Here is a 21,212-nt window from a genome sequence, read left to right as displayed (position 1 = left end):
ACTGCCACCACTGGATCTTACGTGGAGCCAGGTAAGAAGGAAAAGAAGATGGGTGTGGAGCTGGCTGTTCGCCCTCCCATAGGCTGGAGGTGGGAATCCCACTGACAAGACCATCCAAGAAGTACGCAGGGGGCATCTCAGCACTAGCCAGGTGTGAGCACAGAAAAATATATTTTTTTTAAAAAGGAGACTTATAGTTATGGGGAAATTTAGGATTTCATGCATTGTTAATACTTATTTACATTTTAGTGTTGCTGTTTGGGGTGACATGAGTTGGATCCATAATCTTGTTGAGATTAAGATCAATCTGGCTCTGTTCTATATACTTTTTCCACATCTACCATTAGAAAAAATGGTCCAAGTCTCCTCAGATTCTTGGAGCCTGGATTATTATAAATTCTGTCATTTTATAAAACATTGCAATTGTAGTAAATTAGGCATATTCAAGTACGTGTGCATATAGACTCAAGACACAAAGTTGAAGTCTTCACAGAATAGACAATATTAGTAAAAACATTGGGATCATTTAATTACATGTCAGGAGTTTACATTAATTTGTCACATTTTTGGCTTTTTTTTTTCTTTTTTTGCAGTCCATGGGAGGAGGGATAATTTAACCCTTATGGCAAGGGCAGAAAATGGTTGGTCAGAGCTGTTATTTGTACTTTCATATAAGAGAGAGAGATCTGTGAGGATGTAAACTTTAAGAAATAAGCCTGTGAGAAGGGTGGAACATCCTTTTAAATGTTGGCAGCGCGGTCTTCCATCTCCAGACGATGATAGTGGACCTGTATGGGCTTAGAGGCTAAAATATTAATCTGTTCTTTAATAAATTGTACCAGCCTGTTTATAATGTAGGAGCTGGGAGAGATCTTTTAAATCAGTCTAATTCTCTTGGTTGCAGATGTGATGAAGTTAGAGATACACATTAGAATTTCAGGAAACTTTCAAAATTTCAAACACCTAGAAATATATAGTGTTCAGTTATTCAGCTCAAAATTTGATATGCTTTAGTTTCTGCAGAATGTTTTGGGAATGAAATATATAGGATTCAAATGGCTTTTTCTTACAAAAAAAAATTGCTGTTATGGAGTAAATCATGCCCCCCAGAAGATATGGCCAAGTCCTTAAGAGTACCTGTGAATTGACCTTGTTTGGAAATAGGGTCTTTGCAGATTTAATCAGGTCAGGATGAGGTCATACTGGATTACAGTGGGCCTTAATAAATGACTAAGTGTCTACAGGAAAAAGGAAATTTGGACACAATGTCATGAGATGATGGAATAATACCTTACAAGCTAAGAAGCACCAAGGATTGCCACCAACCATCAGAAGCGAAGGGAAAAAGAAACAAAGGTTCCATCAGAACCTTCAAGAGGAGGAACCAACCCTGCTAACTTTTGATTTGGGGTTTCTGGTCTGAACTATAAAAAGTAAATTTCTGGTATTCTGAGCCATTTAGTTTCTGGTAATATGGCAGCCACAGAAGATTAATGCTAATACAGAATATCAAAATCTAGAAATAAAGGCCCCAGTTATAATTTCATAGAATCACTTTCCCCCACTAAGTTTGTCATAAATGAAAGAGTAGATGCATCCTACACAGACACAAATCATAAGACATTGATATAATTGAGAGATGCTTTGGCTTCTGGCCAGAGCTTAGAGATTCTCTCTTGCTCATTTCTTTTCTAGATCTAAACAAAGTTTGTAAAAGTAAGCTTATTATGCTTCCTTAAATAGGAATTTATAGTAACTTTGTCCACTCAGACTTGGGTGAAATGCAGTAAGTGCTGACTTTTAAACTAAGAGCCTTTTCCTGCATTTCAGAGATGTTCCCAGAAGACCAGTTTTAACTGGAAGGCAAGAAGGACATTTTTTTTTTTTTGCAATGCAACTAATAAACCCAGAAGGCCTTCAGGAAACCACAGTAGCTCTTTTCCCTGGCTGCCAGTTCTCAGATTAAGAATCCACTGGAGTTGAGTCCTTGAATAATACAGCTCATTAATTGTGCCTTAGCCAAAGGTTGACTGTAAGGGGACTTTAGCTAAGAAGACCCAAGGAAGTAATTTCCCATATGACAGAAGACATTGGGTTATGTAATTTCTGTTTTCTCTCTTCCAACTTCCATATATTATTCTACTGGATACTGAGGAGCACTTAACTGCTGAAAACCCATGGAGACCACACAAAAGAATGGCAGGTGCCAATGAGAGTGGTCTGGCATTGACCAGGTTTCTGAGCAAAGTAGAAGGAAGGGAAAGCAGTTGTTCCTTGAGCTAAGAAACAGTATGGCAAGTTCCCTGTGTGCCCCAGGCATGCTGGCTTCATGGAATTGGAGCCCACTGGGCCATTGTTCTGTTGTCCTTTGTTTAATCCTCTGTATCTTCTTCTGAACGTTGATGGAGTTTGATTAGAAGGAAGCTGGGCTAATTGAGGATCTGGAGCTCCAGCAGATAACCAAAGGCTGGTTGTTTGATTTTGCTGTCGTTCCTGTTGTGTATTTTTGGTAATGGGGATTGAACCCATTAATCCAGGGCCTGGTACACACTAGGCAAGTGCTCTACCACTGAGCTACGCTTTCAGCCATCACTGGGTTTTTGAAGGCCACCAAGTGTGTATCGTAGCACTGCCTGTGTGACGTCGAACCCCGCCTACAGAGACACACAGACAGCACTAGCGTGCTGATGAGCAGAAGACTGCTGGTTGCACACAGTCCTGCCAAGATGCCCAAGTAGCTGGGCTTGGTGGTGAAGTTGGTGCATGCCCTCCTCCAGCCTGAGGCCCGAGTCAGGCTCAGGCCAGCTCTGTTGGCTGCCAGCACACACACGCGATATGTGGTGCCAGGCGAGAGCCCATACAAAGGGTGCTGACGGGCGGTGGCATAGATGTTCTCTACCACTGACTGGTTCTCTGCCTTGCCCTCTGCGAAGTAGCGGATCTGGTACCCATGCACCACTGAGTTGGGGGCACACCAGAGGATGAGTGCTGATGTATCTGTCATCTCTGACACCCCCTGCAGCCTGGGGGGGTCCGGGATAGTGTCTTCCCGGCTGAGGCCAGGGCAGCTGCACCCTGAGTGCCTCTGCAGTTCGGCACATGGGGTCTGCAAGTGCTTGCAGGGATGGTAATCACAAGGGACATACTGTTCAGATGCTCTCACCTCTTCCTTGGTCCCTTCCTCTTCACCATAGTCATCCAACAAGATGACTGGAATCCCGCCTGCCGAAGGACCTGGCTGGGGAACCTGGGGAGTGGCCTGTGACCTCTGATCAGGCTGAGTTGTGTGCACAGGGTTCCTTGAGGTGGGGAAGGGACCGTGGTGTTTGCTGGCCTGTGGGGTGGAGGCAGCTGAGACATCAGTTTCAAGGACAATCCTGGTAGTATGTTTTCCTCCATGATTTGTCCCAGCTGTGCTGGCAGCATTGGGTGGAACACTGAAGTTATAGTAACTTGCTGTGGAGTTGACACCGGACTGGGCAGTCCCCTGCCCAGCATCACCATGAGTCCATGCAGCTTGTAAGAGGGAAACTGCAGTGTGGGAGCGGGTGTTGGTGACGCTCTGTTGGCCTCCCGAAGGCTGGGTGGAGGGACCCTGTGAAGATGGTACATAGGCTGAGTGGTCAAAGGAGGGTGGGTCTGAAGCCAGGACGGTGGTCCTGTGGTCTGACCTGCACAGATCAGGCAGCTGGGAGAGCAGAAGAGGGACGGAGAAGGGACCTCCAGATTCAGCAGCCGGTATGCACATAGTGTCTTTGGCCCTACAGAGGAAGCCAACCAATTAGAAGATGCCTGGCTCTGAGGCTGCATGTGAGCTGGGTTTCAAATCCTCAGAGCATTTATCCCGTCCTGCCAAGGCTTGTCAACATGTCTCCTGCCAACACGTCTAACTTGGCATGTGCTCCTCACACATGGCCTCACTGACCCTCAAGATATCTATTCAGAAGGCTCCTATCACCACTCCCATTGGGCAGAGAGGGAAACTGATTTTCATAAAGAAGAACCAACTGCCCAAAATACCATGGCTAGTCAATGGCAGAACCTAACCTGGGGCAAGCACTCTGGGCATCCCAACTCTCTAAGGGTAGTTTGCCATTTTTGTTCTCACCTGTCCGCTTCCTGGCAGTGAATGCTCATGATAATATTCACACACTTGATAACATTTTTGAGTGCTTGCCATGCGCTGGACACTATCCTTCACACGTTATACTAATTTAGTCTATGCTATCTTATGAGGTAGACACCATTATACCCATTTTCTAGTTAAGGCAGTAGAGGTACAGAGAGATTAAGTGACCACCAAATCAATAGTAGGAGGTAGTAGGAAGCCACACTCTAGCTCCAGCCTGTACTCTCAACTCCTTCATCAGTACCACAGCAAGAGACCCTGGATGGCAGAGGGCCTTGGGCACCTGTGTTGGGAAGCAACCTGGGGAACAGGAGTACAGATTATGTCTCACATTACAGCTGCGCTTGGATGGGAGGTAGAAAAGAATCCTGCAGATGGGAGGATTGTTTCCCAAATAGGAGCAGTTGGCTGGTGGAGCTGGTTGGAGAGTACTCATCATGGGGGATATTTCTAGTGCCCCAGTGCCCATCTTCTCCTGGTACCAGCCTGGGTGTGGCTCCCTCACTGCAAAAACAGCTCTTCCAGCCAAAACTTGCATAAGAATACTTTTTTTCCTGTCCTGCAAGACAGCTCTACAGGCCTTGAGTTGAATGGCCCAGGAGCAGGAAGCCAAACTCCATCTGGGAGATTCATCAGGGTCTGGTGGTTGAGAATCAAGTTTTGGAGGAAGATAGAACCTGACTTCTCCATCCAGTGGCTGCATCGATTTAAGCAAGTACCTCATCTGTTCAGGTCCCATTTCCCTCATCTGTAAAATGGGACAAAAATACATACACTTGCTTTAGCAGAGACAAGCTAGCTGTTCACCTGACTCACCTCCTTTTCCCATCGGGCACATGGCTAGACTACAAATCCCAATTTCCCTTGCAGGTAGATGTGGCCTGTTGACTGAGATTTTGAGCAGAAGCGAGGTCACCACCTACCAGCCTGACCCATATAAAATCTCCCAAGGCAGCTCCTCCATGTTCTTTGCCCCTTCTGGCTGGCAGGAAAGGGGACAGAGCCTCTACCACCCTGGTGTAACTAAATGGAGGAGGGGATGCTCTGCGCAAAGCTGCCCAAAGGCCCAGTATCATCATATGGGCAAAGATGCACACTGAGACAACTTTCCCTCCTGAAGGCGAGGTAACCTCAGTCATCTTGTTTTGTAAGTGTGTTACCTGCTTAGGATAGTTCTCTTTGCATCCACAAGGAGCCAGGACAGCTCACAGCTGCAAGTGAGAGGGTTGCCGAAGAGGTTGATGGATAGAACCTGGGAGGAATTCATGGTCCAAGGAGGGAAGGAACTCAAGTTGCAACTGAATAACACACACACAAACACACACAAAAAAAAAAAGAAAAGAAAAAAAGCAATTAACTCAGGCTTTTACAGACATTTTTAAAAAGTTCCCCAGAGAGCTGGGTGTGGTGGCTCACGCCTGTAATCCCAGTGGCTTAGGAGGCTGAGGCAGGAGGAACACAAGTTCAAAACCAGCTTCAACAAAAGCAAGGCACTAAGAAACTCAGTGAGACCCTGTGTCTAAATAAAATACAAAATAGGGCTGGGGATGTGGCTCAGAGGTCGAGTACCCCTCAGTTCAATTCCTGGTACCAAAAAAAAATGTTTCCCAGAAAGGCATGGTGGTGTTATAGAAAAATAATTCTGTTAGGGATTAGAGGATATTGCTTTGGATAAAACATTCGATGATTTTGAACCTCATTTTTTGCCAACCTAATGGAGTCAATATCATTTCTCATATAAAATAAGGATAACACTTTCATGCCAATAGGTCATATCATGATGAAAGTATTTATGAATGAAAGTCTCTATACATAAGTAGATATTTTTATTATAGACCAGTGACAATAATTGGTAGGTTATTTTTTTTTCTTTGCAGTGCTGGGCATCAAATCTAGGACCTCTCACATGCTAGGCAATTGCTCTACCACTGAGCTATACCCCCAGCCCAAATTTCTTAATGAGAACTTTATTAATGGATGCAACTGCAGCTGAAGCATAGGTGATGGCACACGATACCAGTCCTAGGAAAGATGCCTCACTTAAGTGTATCAGTTAGCTCTGGCTAAGTAGAGAACTGTGCCCCCAAACTTAATAGCTTGATCCAATAATCATTTTCTTTCTTTCACATGATTCTGAGGGTTTGCTTGGTGCTTCTTGTAGTCCAGGCCAGCTCGGCTGAGGCCATAGGATCTAGGATGTTCTCACATGTATGTGGCCTCAACAGTGTGTGTCAGGACCTTTCTCCTTGCATCTCATCACTCAGGAGGTCAGCCTAGACTTTTACATGGTAAAAGACTTTTACATGGGTCCCCAAAACAAGAGAGGCCAACCTATGTTCAACTGTGTTCTAGTTTATGCTTATATCACATTTGCTAATATCCCATTGGCTTAAGCAAATCACAGAGCCAAACCCAACTTCAAGCAGTGAAGAAATAGACACCACCTTCTGATGAGAGAAACTGTAACCATGCGGTGGGGCAGGCCGACAGGGGTGAGAGGGATTACCAGGGTCATTTTTTGCAAATAGTCTTAGCAACAGCAATCCATTCTTGGTTCTCCTTCCTTTATTCCCTAGAGTCCCCACAGAGTATTTGGCCTCAACTCCTTTCTCTCCAAGTCTCCTGGCCCTCATAGATTTTGCATCCTTTACATGGATTCAGTTAGAATTCATCATTAACCTGAGCTGTGCTTTTCCTGAAAGCCCCGTCTTATCAAAGGATGCCTTTCTTCCATTTATCTGGGAACCTGCCTCCTCTTACTAGTACTCTGGGGCAGATGCTAATGTTTTGGGTAAGGAATGACATACCACCCAGATCTGCTCTATCACTTCTGGCCACCAGGAAGGTGAAAGGCATCACCTCTGAATGCCAGCTCTAAGTGTGTGCCACTTATATTGAAACTTACACCATGCCCACATATACAAGCTTGGATCCACCTTCAGACCTATTCTTCCCAATCCAGTCTGATGCATTGTTATTTCCATCTACTTTATAACACAGCACATGGCGTGTGCATCTGCTATTGGTCACATATTGAACTGTGAGCTCCTTGAAAAGAGGGGCCATCACCATCATCACCATCACCACCATCATCATCGATATTTCTATAAGACATCCATTATGTGCCAGAAATTCAGTGTTCCACACGCGAAAAGCCCCAAGGTGAAGTACTATTGTCATATCTTTGTTTTACAGAAAAAGAAACTTTATGTTGTTGATATTCTGGCACATTACACAGTTCTTGGATTTTTATCAAGTTCAAAAAAAGAGTTAGATCCAGACACATACAGTGTTTTCCTTCATAATGTAGTGTGCTCAATGAATGAAGGAAAGAAGGAGCGAACGGCTCTGTCTTTGAATAACTATTCAGCCTTTTAGAAGAAAAATTCCATCTCTAGTGACTTTGTTGGGTAAGACAGAACTAACAAGACCCACTTCTAAACTTCCCAGGGATTTTTTTGTCAATAATACATCCAGTGATATTTGCAGAATTCTTTGGTATTTTCATAACAGTATTTTCATCTACTGGATTCTGGAAGGCAGGTGGGGAAGTATTATTCTTCTTTTACTTAAAAATATCAGGCTGTGCCAGGTGTAATGACACATACTTATAATCCTAGTGGCTCGGGAGGCTGAGGTGGGAAGACTCCAAGTTCAAAGCCAGCCTCAGAAATTTAGCAAGACTCTGTCTCAAAATAAAAAGGACTGGGGATGTGGCTCAGTGGCAAAGTGCCCTGGTTTCCATCCCTAGTACCAAAAACGAACAAACAAACAAACAAAAAGTCGTCCAAGTCAGTGGTTGCTCCTGGGCACCAAAGTAGGACACACTGGACATCCACCATGCCAGAGGGCACCAACTCCAGATCTTAGCTACAAGACCTTCCCTCCCAGACCTGCTCAAACCCTGTGAGGGACTGAACTTATATGACGTGTAGGAAAGGAGGTGGATCCAGTAGAAAAGAGGCCTGATATTTTCACCCCCTCTTCCCACTGCACATTTCTCAGCCTGGAAAGAAACTTATTCTTTAATATGACTATGAACTGGACTGAATTGCTGGGTGGGTCATCTGAGACCTGTCCCAATTGCCCCAAAGGATGAGGAAGAATAAAACCCCAAAGAAGATTTGGAAGAGCAGGGAGAGAAAGATTAAGATCCAGTTTGTTCTATAAAATTCAACACAGTATAATAGAACAAAGATCAATTCTGTGATTAAAATGTGTCTTAGAGACACTTACTTCTGGAACAGAAGGACCTGTAGACAAGGAGTGTCTTGAAAGATGTGTGTGTGGACGGAAGTAAGTGCTGGGGAGGCCTGACAATCCAGATGCTGGAGGTGAGGGGTCATCTTGAAAATGTCGCTCTCCAGGATCCTCAGCCTGGGCATCTTCCTCAGGTAAAGGGACGTGAGCTTCGGCAGGTCTCTGATCCACCCAGGTTCAACTGAAACACAGAGGGGACACTGTCCTTTACCCCAAAAGACACAAATTCAGATCAGCCCATCATTAAGGAAACAACAAAGTGACAAGATGAGTCACAAGCATGGGTGCAGTTATTGATTTGGGGGATCTCAGAAGAATGGCCATTTTAGCTGGAAGGGCCCTCACGGATGACCAGTCCTTCCTGTCTTCTAGCCAAAGTTGTCCAAGGCCCAGAGAGGAGAACTGTTGGCCCAAAGCCATACAGCTGAGAAGGGACAGAGTAAGAGTGGTACCCAGGACATTCCAAGCCCACTGCTGCCTCACCTGATTAAACTCCACACACAAAATAACCAGACTTCACTGCGATGGCTCCCAGGAGTGAGGAACCTTTGAGGCATGTAAGTAAGGAGAGGGGATCAGACCAGAGTAGAACTGGAAGCCAATTTTTGTGGCTTTCCCAATAAATGGAGAATGTGCTTCTTCTCCTCTGTATTTTCCATTCTTGTTCTTTTCTTGTTTCCTTGTCCCTGACAGACAGGTGGTTACAGACACATGAAGTCTTTTTTTTTTTTAAGGAAAAAAACAAACAAACAATAAAATCAACCTTGCAAATCAAAGTAAGAACACCAAGCACAAGAGAACCATTTTCCTCACCTCCTGCCTGGGTCCTGTTCAAATAATTCACCATTCACGGAAACAATGTTATCCAACGGAGTAGAAAAATAAATGAATTAATCTTGAGATCATCAGTTACTTCACATTAACTGCACCAAACGTGCCAAGTTCATTCATCAATGAATCCCATGCTGGGATGCCAGGCAGGATGGCGCACGTTTGTAATCCCAGAGGCTCAGGAGTCTGAGGCAGGAGGATCACGAGTTCAAAGCCAGCCTCAGCAACTTAGCAAGGCATTAAGCAACTCAGTGACACCTTGTCTCAAAAAAAAAAAAAAAGTATTTTAAAAAGGACTGGGGATGTGGATTAGTCGCTAAGCGCCCTGGGTATATCGTTACCAAAAAAAAAAAAGTGACTACGTTTTGGGCTCTGGACCCAGAATGGCTGGCGGAATAGGCTCCAATTTGGGAGCATCAAGCATTAAATGACCTGTGCCATTCCACCTTCCTGTGACTTGGTAACCTCCTACTTAAAATGGAGATTGTAAAGTTCCCACTGCTGGGGAAATGCAACTGGTGTTACTGTTGACCACTACTGTGAACTTAAACACTTGGATCACGCCTAGAGGAACCCTTCCTGTCCCTGGCAGCGTGTGCATAGCCGGGTTCTGTGCTCCCGGACTCACCTCGCTCTAGGTATGTGCTGCTGAGATCCAGGGTTTTGAGCGCAGCCAGAGGCTCGCCATCCGCCCCAGCGAACGCTCCATCGGCGATGCCATCCTGGACTCCGAGGCCCAGAGCGGAGGCCGAGAGGTTGAGGAGCTGTAGCGCGGGGAAGCAGGCGAAGGCCCGAGGCTGCAGCGCCTGCAGTGGGTTCCCGGCAAGGATCAGCACGCGGAGGTTGCTCAGCGCAGACCCCGCGCAGGGAGGCAGGGCGGCCAGCTGATTGTAGCTGAGGTCCAGCGTGTGCAGCCCCCCTGGGCCGCCGGGGCTCCAGCGCACCGCTGCGATGCGGTTGTGGCGCAGCGTCAGCACCTGCAGCTGCGGCAGGTGGCGGAGCTCGGGCATGCTCAGGGCACGCAGCAGGTTGTGGCTGCCGTCGAGGCTGTGCAGCGAGCGCGGCAGGCAGCTGGGCAGGCGCTCCAGGCTGCGGTTGGCCAGGGTCAAGGCCGAGGCTCCTGCAGCCGGGAGCCCCTCGCAGGGTGAGCCCGTGGCGTTGCTGCCGTCACTCTCCCAGGGCCCCTGCTGAGTGAGTCGGAAGAGCGGGACCTTCTCCTGGAAAGTCTCGGCCTGGCTCTGGTGCAGCACATTCAGCAGCCGCAGTAGCAGCAGGGTCCACCGCATGGTGAGTGCCTGTGGGAAAGACAGCCGGGCCACCCGTTAAATCCAGTGAAGGGCAAATGTGTGTTCCCACCCCAGGGTGCAAGCCCTGGATGTTCACTGTGGACATCTCCTGTGTCGAGAACCCCAGGCACTGTGACACTTCTTGCCCTTTCTTCTCTTAGCAATGCCCTTCCCTCTTCTTGTGGGAGACCTCCCTCATTGGTCCGCTGTGGTCCTGAATCTCCCAGTAACCCCCTCCATTTATTTATTCCTATCTCTTGAGCTTCAGGAGAGAAGGAATATTCCCCTTTCTGCTGTAAACAGATTGTAGATTCACAGCCGTGAATATCCTCGGTGTTCTTCTGGGATAGAAATATGGGACTCAAGGAAGATTTTTGTCATACCCAATAACACTCAATTGTCACGATTTTCCCATTAGAACTCCCAGGCCGTGGGTGAGTTGTAGTTTGCCTAAAATAAATTCTGAGGTCCCTTTTTTTTAGGGGCAAGTTGAGGTTTGCCTTCAGGATAAGAAAACAGCCTTGGGGATTGGGACATTGGAGTCAACGATTTCCTGGTCCTACATAGGTTTCAACAAAACCTCAGGCCTTCAGTGTCAGCACTGCCAGGGAAGGGTGGTTGAGAGCTGCTAGGTGGGAGTTTCAGGAGTACCTGGGATTGCACAGAGAAGCTGGGAGATCAGGTAGTGATAGATCACACTGCTGTGGACTGGCTAGGAAGTGGCAAAGCTACTTCTGTCAGGCCTTGATCTTGAAGTTACTGTGTGATACCGCTTCCCCCCTCCCCCTCCTTACTACAGATGTGTGTTTCTGCCTTGGCTGTGGGCTGACTGCTAGATCTGAGCCACCATCCAGGATCCTGGGAAAGGACCTCCCTGCTGCTAGTTGGGGGTCAAAGCAAGGAGAAAGATCCTAGAAACTGAGGCCAGAAACACATTCATCCAGCAATATGTCGTACTCACCCAGAAGCTGCCTTGTGGAGTGTGGCACCCCTGGATACCCCTTGACAGTCTTCGATCTTGTTTTATGTATTCCAGGAACCGGTGACTTAGAGAGCAACTCAGCTTTGAATGCCAGAGGGATTACTTTTTCCTCAGCCACCCTTCCCCCTCCCTGTCCACTGAGAGAGCCTGAGATTCTCCAGACTTGCAGCCCCTCCTTCCCCCAGACGTTGTTGACTTTAGCCAACACCACATTGCCTGTCTCTCTCCTCCCTTCTGGGAAGTGGGCTGCCCCTCTCCAGATCTGGCACCTCCTCCCAGCCCTCCCCATCTCCACCTTTCCTTACTCCACCTCTCCAGGCCTGAGGAATGGAGGCAGAGAGCAGCTAGTGGTACATGAAGCAGAGGCAGCTCGGTCATCTCTCAGGAATCCCATTCTGTCTGCCAGGTGCTTCTCATTTCTTGGGATGGATGGAGGCTGAATGGTGGGCTAGTAATGGTGAGCTGAAACCCCCCTCTCCCAAGGAAGGCATGGGGCTCTAGTCTAGGGAAGGGCTTGCAGAGATTCACAGGAAAGTGACAGGAAAGGAGAACTTCAGAGGAGACAGAAGACAGATCTGCCTTTGGTTGCTCTGAGAACCAGGTCAGTGACAGCATAGATGTTTGCCTCTCCTAAGGAATGGGAACAAATAAAGGAGGCAGAAGTGAGGAAAGAGCATCCTTGCCCAGGGACTGGGAACGATGACTCCTGATTACCAAAGTCCCCAGGTCTCTTAAAGATGTGATGGGACACCATGAACTTTGTTTACAGCCTTGTTTAGAGCAGAGAGCACCCTTCTTCCGCAGAGCTTCAGAGAGCAGAGATGACTCATTTTACTTAAGAACCTTTGATCTCACTCTCTCCCTTCATTTCTCCCAGCCCCCCTAGAGGCCTGAGAGCAGGCCTGGGCTCATTTTTCCCAGTTCTGTTGAGTGCAAATCCTGAGACCAGAACTTTATATCTTTCCTTCTGTCACTCCTCATCTGAGCAGCCCTGAGCAGTCCCAGGACACCGTTGGTTTATTTGGGTAATTGTATGTCCTAGAGGTTTCCTTTGACCTCTTCTCTACCCAAAGCTTCAAAAACACCCTTGTCATGTAGATGTCAGTAAGGGGAAGAGGTGTTGCTCAAAAATATTGCTTGGTCTGTCCAAGCTGGGGCTGGTGGTACTGGGGAGGTCTGTTCTATGCTCAGGATTGGGCCAATGCAGTCTCCACCCAGAGCGCCTGGGCCCTGGCTCCAGAGCTAGAAATACTGCACTGTGCATGACCAAGAGTCCTAGCAGGAGGGAGAAGTTGAGAGAAAGGTGGGAAGGGGGAGGGACAAGGGGGCTGGCCCAGAGGCACCAGCCAGTGGGCAGCCTGCAGTTGAGGCCCTTCCCTCTGCCTTTGCATCAAGAGTTCCCCAACCAAGAATCAAAGCCTGAGGCTTCCTTCAGAGTTGAACCAATTCAATCCACCCAGGTGAGATGACTGGCCACCTTGAGGCCAGCAGGGGCTTGGGGGATCCAGGCAAAGCTGGTCAGATGAGAGGAATCCAGATCCACTGAAATGTACCCAGGAGGAAGGAAATTGGTGAACCAGGAAGGTCTATAAAATAGGACCTCAGGGAGCCACGTCAAGGGCACTCCTCTGTGAACCCCCAGGATGAGTGGTCTAGAGAGGCCCTGGCTTCTTATCATGGGTTACTTGGATACTCCATCAGTGGTGGCAAGGGTCTGGCCTCTATAGATAGCTGACGTGCTGTCTGAACTTGGCTCTCTGGGCTGTTCTATTGTTATGGTCCCCCCACTCCAGCAGATACAGCCTTAGTGGGCTGTCCAGTCAGGTCCTTGAGCTAGGAAGGTTAATGAGACAGAGGCAGCTCTGTGTGGAAGAGTTTACTTATTGTCCCTCCTCAGGTAGGGAGGTGGCTTTGCCCTTGCCTCCTCCAGTGACAGTGTACACTCTCATCATCACGGTCACTTTTTAAAAAGATAGAGCCTAATGCCAAATGCATTATCTATTGAGTTCTCTCTAAGTATGATTTTTCTCATGTTACAGTTAAAGAAACTGAGGCTCACAGAAGCTGAGTAGGTTCTGGAGCGCTGTCTGACTTAACTAGTGAGCTGTCTGATTTAAGCACGGAGTTCAATCACCTTCCATGGGCTTTATTTAGCATGTTAAATTACAGAGTTAATCTGTAATATTCCCCTTAAGCACAAAGAAATTTCTCCAGATATTTAGATAGACCCAAATCATAAAAGAAGTCATGGTTGAGCAATATATTCTTAAAATACACTGATTTGACTTCTTGGGTCACTGGGCACAGGACTGCAGAAGAATCCTGAGCAGGGTCCTTTCTCTTCTTCTAGCATGTCTTGGAGGTCAGGAAAGGGTGACTGAAGTGTTGTTCCCTTCGTGGAAGGATGCCAAGAAGTATATGAAATTTCCAAGTGCCACACCAAATGTCACATCACACCCAATGCCACACTGGGTCCTATCCCCCATGGCTTTCCCTGAGCTGTTCCTCCTGCCTGAGTGCTCCTGCACTCTTCCTTGATTGACTTAGTCTCTTGCATCAAGTGGTGAGAAGCCAGCCTCTGCTTCTGATTGGTTCCAGGGTGCTTCAGCAGCTTCAACCTCTGGGCACATCTGCCTTTTCCAGAACATAAGTCAGCAACTCCACAGAGGGCTATGGGACCATGGATGGGTACTGACAGCACCTGCTATAGCTCCCATCAAGATTTTACCCAAGCAGGCCCTCCCTTGCCTCCCCCAAGCTATATTAGGTGCCCTTCCTTGTTGTTCTTTCTCAGGTGATATTGGCTGCCTGCCCCTGGGTGCTTGACATGTTTCTTCCAACACTTAGGAATGAACTTCCTGACAACAGGACCCCATTGGTTATCTCATTAGCCCCAGAGACGAGGACCAGAGTATGGCACTTAGGAGAATGTCTGACAAGTAAAAAGGAAAAGGCATGGGAGGATATGGCGGATCGTGATGTTCTCCAATGTCCAGTGGGTGCATGGAGTGGGACTCAAAATAGGACAAATTAAACCCAAGAGCCTAAGATTTGCAATTCAAGTCCTCCAACATCCCAGTGTTGAGAAAGGCTAAGGTGAGGGTGAAGATGATGGAGGTGGAAAATTGAGTCACAAAGAATTTTGCAGCCCACTTTCCAGCACACTCATGGATCTTGGATGGAAATTTCTCTTGGAAGATCTATGTTAATGGAAATAGCAGCAGGGGAAGAAAGAACACACTTGGCTAACCTTCCTTTTTGGATTTAGATAAAAACCAGGGTTAAGATCCTTGGCTTCAACAGGCACTTTAGAACTTATCTGGTCTCATCACCCCACATCATCAGAGGGAGAAAACTGAGCCCCAAAGAGGGACATTGGCTTGTCTGAGGTCGCATAGTGGGGAGACCCTCGTTGTGCAGTGAGAAGGAAGGGAGGCTCATTCTCAAAATTCCGTTCTGGGTTATTTACATAGCTGACCAGGTCACACCTATCCAACATTAGCAATGTGTGCTTATCCCCATAGGAATGGCTGAGTCAATTTTCCTGGTGGGACCCAAGCCCTGGAAAGAGTTTCTAGTGATTTTGACTCCTGTTGTACCATCCCATCCCATAAATCCAGGAACAAATAGCCCTAATACAGGTTGCCCCAGAAAATAAGAGAGCCCTATTTGGCTCTCTTCAAAACTCTGGCAGCCCCGAGTGGGGTGAGGGGAACTGGCCCAGGTGACAGGTGACTGCCCAGCCCTGCTCTCCCCATGCCAGCTGGCTCTGCTGCAGGTTCTTTCCCCAAATGCTGGAGCTGGAATGTGCAGACTTCAAACTACATTCTTCTCTGACACTAGAGATAAACCACAGGAATGGGAGGGCGACTGAGGGAGGAGATGGTACCAGGTCGATAAGCCTCCTGTCTCCAGGAAGAGCAGTCTCCCCTGGAGTGGAATGCAGTTATGAGGCTTTCAAGAAAGGAACCAAGATAACCGAGTGAGTTCACGGATGTCACCAACCTGCCTGCAAGGAAGTGACCTTAAGGGAAAAACAGAGTCATGGGCTGAGAATTGGATTTATTTTCCTACTGAGGTTCATTCATTAGTAGTACTACTACTGATAAGATGGCAACCTGAGAATTTGTGGTAAGTGTTGACTGTAAAAAGATACCATTCGATATCTTAAAAATCTGTAGCAGCAGAGGAAAGGTTCAAACTGGAAATGAGAGGCCAGACTCTAGTCTACCACTGGAAGGTCATGTGGCTGAAGGTCATGAGACGAGACAGTACACGGACTGTACACACATTCTGGAATTTACCCCAGGCAGAGGCAGCACATTAGAGGGAAAACAAACAAAAAGCAAACAAACCTTAAACTGGGACACAGGTTGCTGGATTCTCATCCCCACACTGCTCCCATCTTACTGTGTTCTTAAGCTTCTGACAGTCTCAGTTTTCCTCAAAGTAAATGAATTGATTTAGCAATACACACACACACACACACACACACACACACACACACACACACTCAGAAATCAGTAAGACTTGCACCTGCCCTCAAGCAGTTCCCAGTCTAGAACAGGCAGAAGACAGAACAACCATGCACAGTGTGTGCACACTATCAAGTTCATATGGGACTGAACCATGAGCTCTGATAGCTCCGGGAACGAGTCCAGCTTGTTTAGTGCTCCATCTCCCCCAAGGTCTTGGCAGTTCACTCATACAACGCATGTGCCATAGTTTGGGTATAAAATATCCCCTGAAGGCCCATGTATTATTAAGGGCTTGGTTGCCAGCCAAGCACTACTGGAAGATACTGGACCCTGTAGGAGGCAGGGCTACTAAACAGAAGTTACATCATTGGGAGTGTGCTCTTGAAGGGGACATTGGGACCCTGGCCTCTCCTTTCTCTTTCTCTGATTTCCAGCCACCATGAGGTGATCAGGACTGTTCTACCACATGCTACTGCCATGATATACTCCCACCTTGTCACAGGCCCCAAAGCAACTGGCCAATCAACCATGGCCTGAAAACCCAAAACCTTGAGCCAAAATAAACCTTTCCTCCTTACAAGTTGATTATCTCAGGTATTTTGTTATAATAACAGCTGACTAACAACATGCTTAAGATAGTTGCTGCAGGAGTGAGTGTTTATTATCTGTTTCCTTCCCTTCCTCTATTTCTTTTTCTCCCCTTTCTCTATTTTTGATCAGTTTTATTTCCTTATTTGAATTTTCTGTAGAAGAGCAGTCAGGATTTGCCTATGTATTTATTTAGATTTCTAATATGTTAAGGAAACATAAAAGTGCTCAAGTTGTACAAACAAAGCCGTGATTCAGAATCTTATGGAACTTGAATGTTATTTATTCCCCTTTCCTATAATAACTTGCATGTGCAATGTGAATGTTGTTGAGTAAAGAAATGCACGTTGTCCAGTAAACATCTGAGCATGGGTTAGACATCATTACTCAACAGGAAAATGCAACTTTAAGCCACAGTGAGATATCAGTATGCACCATCAAATGACAGAATTAAAAGACTGATGATTTCAAGTGCTTCTTCAAGGATGTGGGACAAAAAGAATTCTTATGCACTGCTTGTGAGAATGTCAAATGGTATAGTACTTTGGAAAATGGTTTGGCACTACTTATGAAGGCTAAGAATACGTCTACTCTATTACTCAGCAGTTACACTCCTGGGTTCATACGAAAGGGAAATGAGTGCATATAGCCACCAAAATGTTTGCAGCAAATTTATTTATAAATGCTACAATCTGGAAATAATCCCCAAATGCTTTAATAAATAGAGAAATGGACGCATAAACTATGGTATGGTCATGCAATGAGCTACTGCAGAGTTACAGAAAAGAAGGAAAAATGCTACTCTCAATAACACAGATGAGTCTCAAAACATTATGTTTAACAACAGAAGGCAGGCACACAGAATATGTACCATATGGTCCCACTGATACAAAGTTCAAGAACAGGCAAAAATTAACTGATGAGCACGGTGGTGGTAATCTCTGAAGAGCACCCCAGGTGGGGACCCAGTATGTGTGCAAGACTGGAGGTACGGTGGCATCGAGATGTGTTGAAGGGATGGACAATTCGATATGGCGGGAGGATAGCAGAGGCGACAGAGGAGGAGGGCAGGGAGAGAAGAGAAGGATGTTTGGGAATCTTTTTGTAAAAGGCTCTGCAGTAGTCATTGGCACTGTTTTCCACATAATTCCATGCCGGCTCTCTTCTGGTTATTTGGTAGAATTGTATTTCCTGGCTTTTGTGATTGGGAGGGGCAGTGTTTCTATGCTTTGTTCTGATCAATGAATTCAAACAGAAAATGATGAATGTCGCTTCCAGACAATGCATTCAATTGTTGGTGTAAGATCCTCCAAAACTCTTTCTTCCTCTCTGGCATGATAAATGATACCATCTGGAAAAAGTAAATAAATGATACTATTTGGATTGTGGTTGCTTCATCAGCCTGGGTCCCCAGGAAGACCAGAACTCCCCTGGGCTGAACCCATAGATATACAACATGAGAAATAAAACTTTGTGGTTTTAGGTTGCTTGTTATGGTAGTATGATCCATTTGCTTGGATGCCTGCAGACTTTGATTATAGTGTCAAGTTCATTCATCATTTATTCATTCATACATTGAAGGTCTGCTCTGTCCCCAATACTCTTCCAAATGCTGGAGAAGACATAGTCCTTTCTTTCCAGGAGCTTTTATTTTGTTGGGGAATACAGACTATAAGTAAATAAATTAACAGGGTAGTTACAAGAGCGCAGCAAGAAATATGAAGGAAATAAACAAGGTGGTGTGATATAAAGGAATTGGGGATGGGGGAAAAACGGAGATGCTCACCAAGAAGGGTTCCTGCATTTGAACTGAGAACCGAGGATGAGATGGAGATGTCTTGCACAGGATCAAGTTCCAGGGACTGCAAGAAAGAGCCTTCTGTGTCTGAGTCACAGAGAGCAAATCCTTGTGCTACAGACAGTGAGGGAGTGGGAGGCACATAGAGACTTTACCATGCGAGCAAGGTATGTGTTAGCAGGTCACCCTTCATGTATTCAAAGGTCGCCCTTGTTGGCTGTGTCGATTGCAGGAAAGAGCAAAGCTGAAGAGTTACATTAGGAAGGTGTTATGAATGACTCGGGAGGTGAAGATGCTGGCTTGAGAGTAATGATAGCGAAGGTGAAAAGCAGTATACAAACTTGAAACATGTTTGAAAAGTCGGAGGAACAGGACCCGTTAGTGGATTGGAGGTGAGGTGTGGTGGGCTGAATAATGGCCCTGAAAGATATCCATATCTTAATCCCTGGAGAGTGTGAATGGTTCCTGATATAGCCAAAGGAATTTGACACATGGGTTTCAAGTAAAGATCTTGAGATGGGGAGATTGTCCTGGGTTATGCTGGTGGGTCCTGCATAATCTCAAGCATCCTCATAAGAAGGAAGCAGAGGGAGATTTTACTAGAGAAAAAGAAGATTGTGGAGACTCCAGGAGGATGCCACACTGCTGGCTTTGAAGATAGAGGGAAGGGTCGTGGAATGTGTGGAATGCAGCTCTAGAGGATGGGAAAAGCAAAGAAATAGATTCTCCCTTGCGGGAGGTGGGGGTGTATGTGTGACTCTGTTGACACCTTGATTTTGTCCCAGTGAAAATGATTTCAGGACTCTCACTTCCAGAACTCTAACAGAATAAATGTTGCTGTAATTATTTTTATTTGGTAAAATATAGATGACGTAATATTTATTATTTTAAATATGTGTGAAGTTCAATGGCATTACATACATTCATAAACCATGCAACCATCACTGCTCTCCATACCTAAAACACTTTCATCAACCCTAATAAAAACTCTGTACCATTAAACAATAACTCCTCTTCCCCACTGTCCCAGCCTCTGGTAACGTCCTTCTGCTCTCCATCTCCAGACTCACCTGTTCTAGATACCTTATATGAGTGCAATCATATTTTTATCTCTCTCTTTCTGGAATATTTCAGGAAGTGTAATTTTCAAGGGAAATCCCTGTTATTTGCAAATGTCCAAGATTTCATCCCCTTTTATGGCTGAATATTATTGTGTGTTGTTTTTAAGCCATCAAATTTGTGGTAATTTGTTACAGCAGCCACAGGAACCTAATACATAAGAGATGAGACAAGCTGGGCTTGGTGGTGCACTCCTGTAATCCCAGCAGCTTGGGAGGCTGAGGCAGGATTCTGAGTTCAAAGCCAACCTCAGCAAAAGCAAGGTCCTAAGCAAGTCCGTGAGACCCTGTCTCTAAATATAATACAAAATAGGGTTGGGGATGTGGCTCCGTGGTTGAGTGTCCCTGAGTTCAATCCCAGTACCCTCTTACCACCCCCAAAAAAAGAGATAAGAGAAGAGAAGTTACCAAGGATGACCCAAGCTTGTGACTGATAACTGGATGGACTGAGATGCTATTAAATGGGATACAGAAATCTCAGGGCACAATAGATTAAGGGTAGGAAAATCACAGGCTCAGTTTGGGTCATACTACATTTGATTTTCTTTTTTCCTTTTTTCGTTTTTAGGCCTTGCTCCATTTCAGATGTCTGTTAGGTCCTCAAAGGACATATGGAAGAGACTATTGGACCTCCAATGCTGGGATTCTGGTTGGGGCTGGGAAATTCCATTTGAGAGATATCAGTATGTAGATGGCACTTCAAACTAGAAGGCTGGTTGAGCTCACCAAGGGCAAGTGTGTACACAGTGGAGAGAAGGGGGCTGAGCCCACGTTTAGAGGTGGGACAGAATGCACCAGGGAGGCTGAGCAGGAGCAGTCAGGAAAGTGGGAGCAAACTTCTATCATCGAAGTTGAGGCCTGTGTTTCACTGAGGAGAGGATGTTGCCAACCAGGTTTTGAGAGACTGGAAAAGGGGGAGATGTGTATGTCCTGGTCATTTATGTGCTGGTCCAGGGTCTAGGGGTGAGGGGTAGGGACAGAAGCCAGCAAGAAGTGAGTCAGGTGACCAAGTGTATATCAGCCTTTCTTACTTCTCTGGAGGAGTTCTTCTGTGAGATGTGGCAGAAACATGGGATGAGGTAGAGTTTTAAAATTGGTTGAGGTGGGAGATGTGGTTTGGCTGTCTAACAAGTACCCAAGAACTTAATGGCTTCAAATAACAGTAGTTATATCCTATTCTATGATTTTTGTGGTTAGGAATTCGGTTGGAGCCCTTCTGCTCCACAGAGCATCTACTAAGGTCCTTGGTAATATTCAGCAGTGAAGTAGGTGGGCAAGTTCAAGATGGCTTCCCTTATGGTCTGTTGCCTTGGTGAGGGTGGCTAGCAGGCTGGGCTCTGGTAGGACTGACAGATGGAGGTCCTATAATGCCAGATTCGTGGGACCCCAATAGACCTTCAGGAGCCGAATCCCATGCAATCACACAAGAGTCTTTATTGCAAGCTGGAGCCTGGACTCACAACTGTTTCCGACGCAGCGGTCCCAGGGAGTGAGTCCTGGTCCCTTGTTCAGTGAGATTTTATAGGTTTGGGGTGGTGGGGGGATACTCTATGCGTGACAACATCACACAGCAAATCATTCCACACTGTGGGAAAGTCAAACAACAACTCTTAACATTGATTAGCACATTCACAAGTTGGGTAGGGGTGATTGGTTAGTACAAGAGGAGAATTCGTTTGAACTGATTGGTTTAGGCCATGAGGGGTGAACTTGTTAAACTATGTGGTTTCCCAACATGTCAT

At 46.2% G+C, this 21,212-nt stretch overlaps 1 protein-coding gene across 1 annotated transcript; it reads right to left on the bottom strand.

Moving 5' to 3' along the window:
* Positions 1–504: 504 nt before the first annotated feature.
* Positions 505–11,702, bottom strand: Lrrn4 (leucine rich repeat neuronal 4). The gene is made up of 5 exons (XM_021723173.3): positions 11,468–11,702; positions 9,849–10,515; positions 8,366–8,570; positions 5,290–5,427; positions 505–3,761 (listed from the first exon to the last, which is right to left on the bottom strand). Exons 2-5 carry the CDS (start codon positions 10,504–10,506, stop codon positions 2,564–2,566), a joined length of 2,199 nt encoding a protein of 732 aa, XP_021578848.2. The 5' UTR covers positions 10,507–10,515; positions 11,468–11,702; the 3' UTR covers positions 505–2,563.
* Positions 11,703–21,212: the final 9,510 nt, after the last annotated feature.

This window comes from Ictidomys tridecemlineatus, chromosome 5 (assembly GCF_052094955.1).
Source record: "Ictidomys tridecemlineatus isolate mIctTri1 chromosome 5, mIctTri1.hap1, whole genome shotgun sequence".
In the NCBI taxonomy this organism is placed as follows: Eukaryota; Metazoa; Chordata; class Mammalia; order Rodentia; family Sciuridae; genus Ictidomys; species Ictidomys tridecemlineatus.
This window is presented reverse-complemented; position numbering and strand designations above follow the sequence as displayed.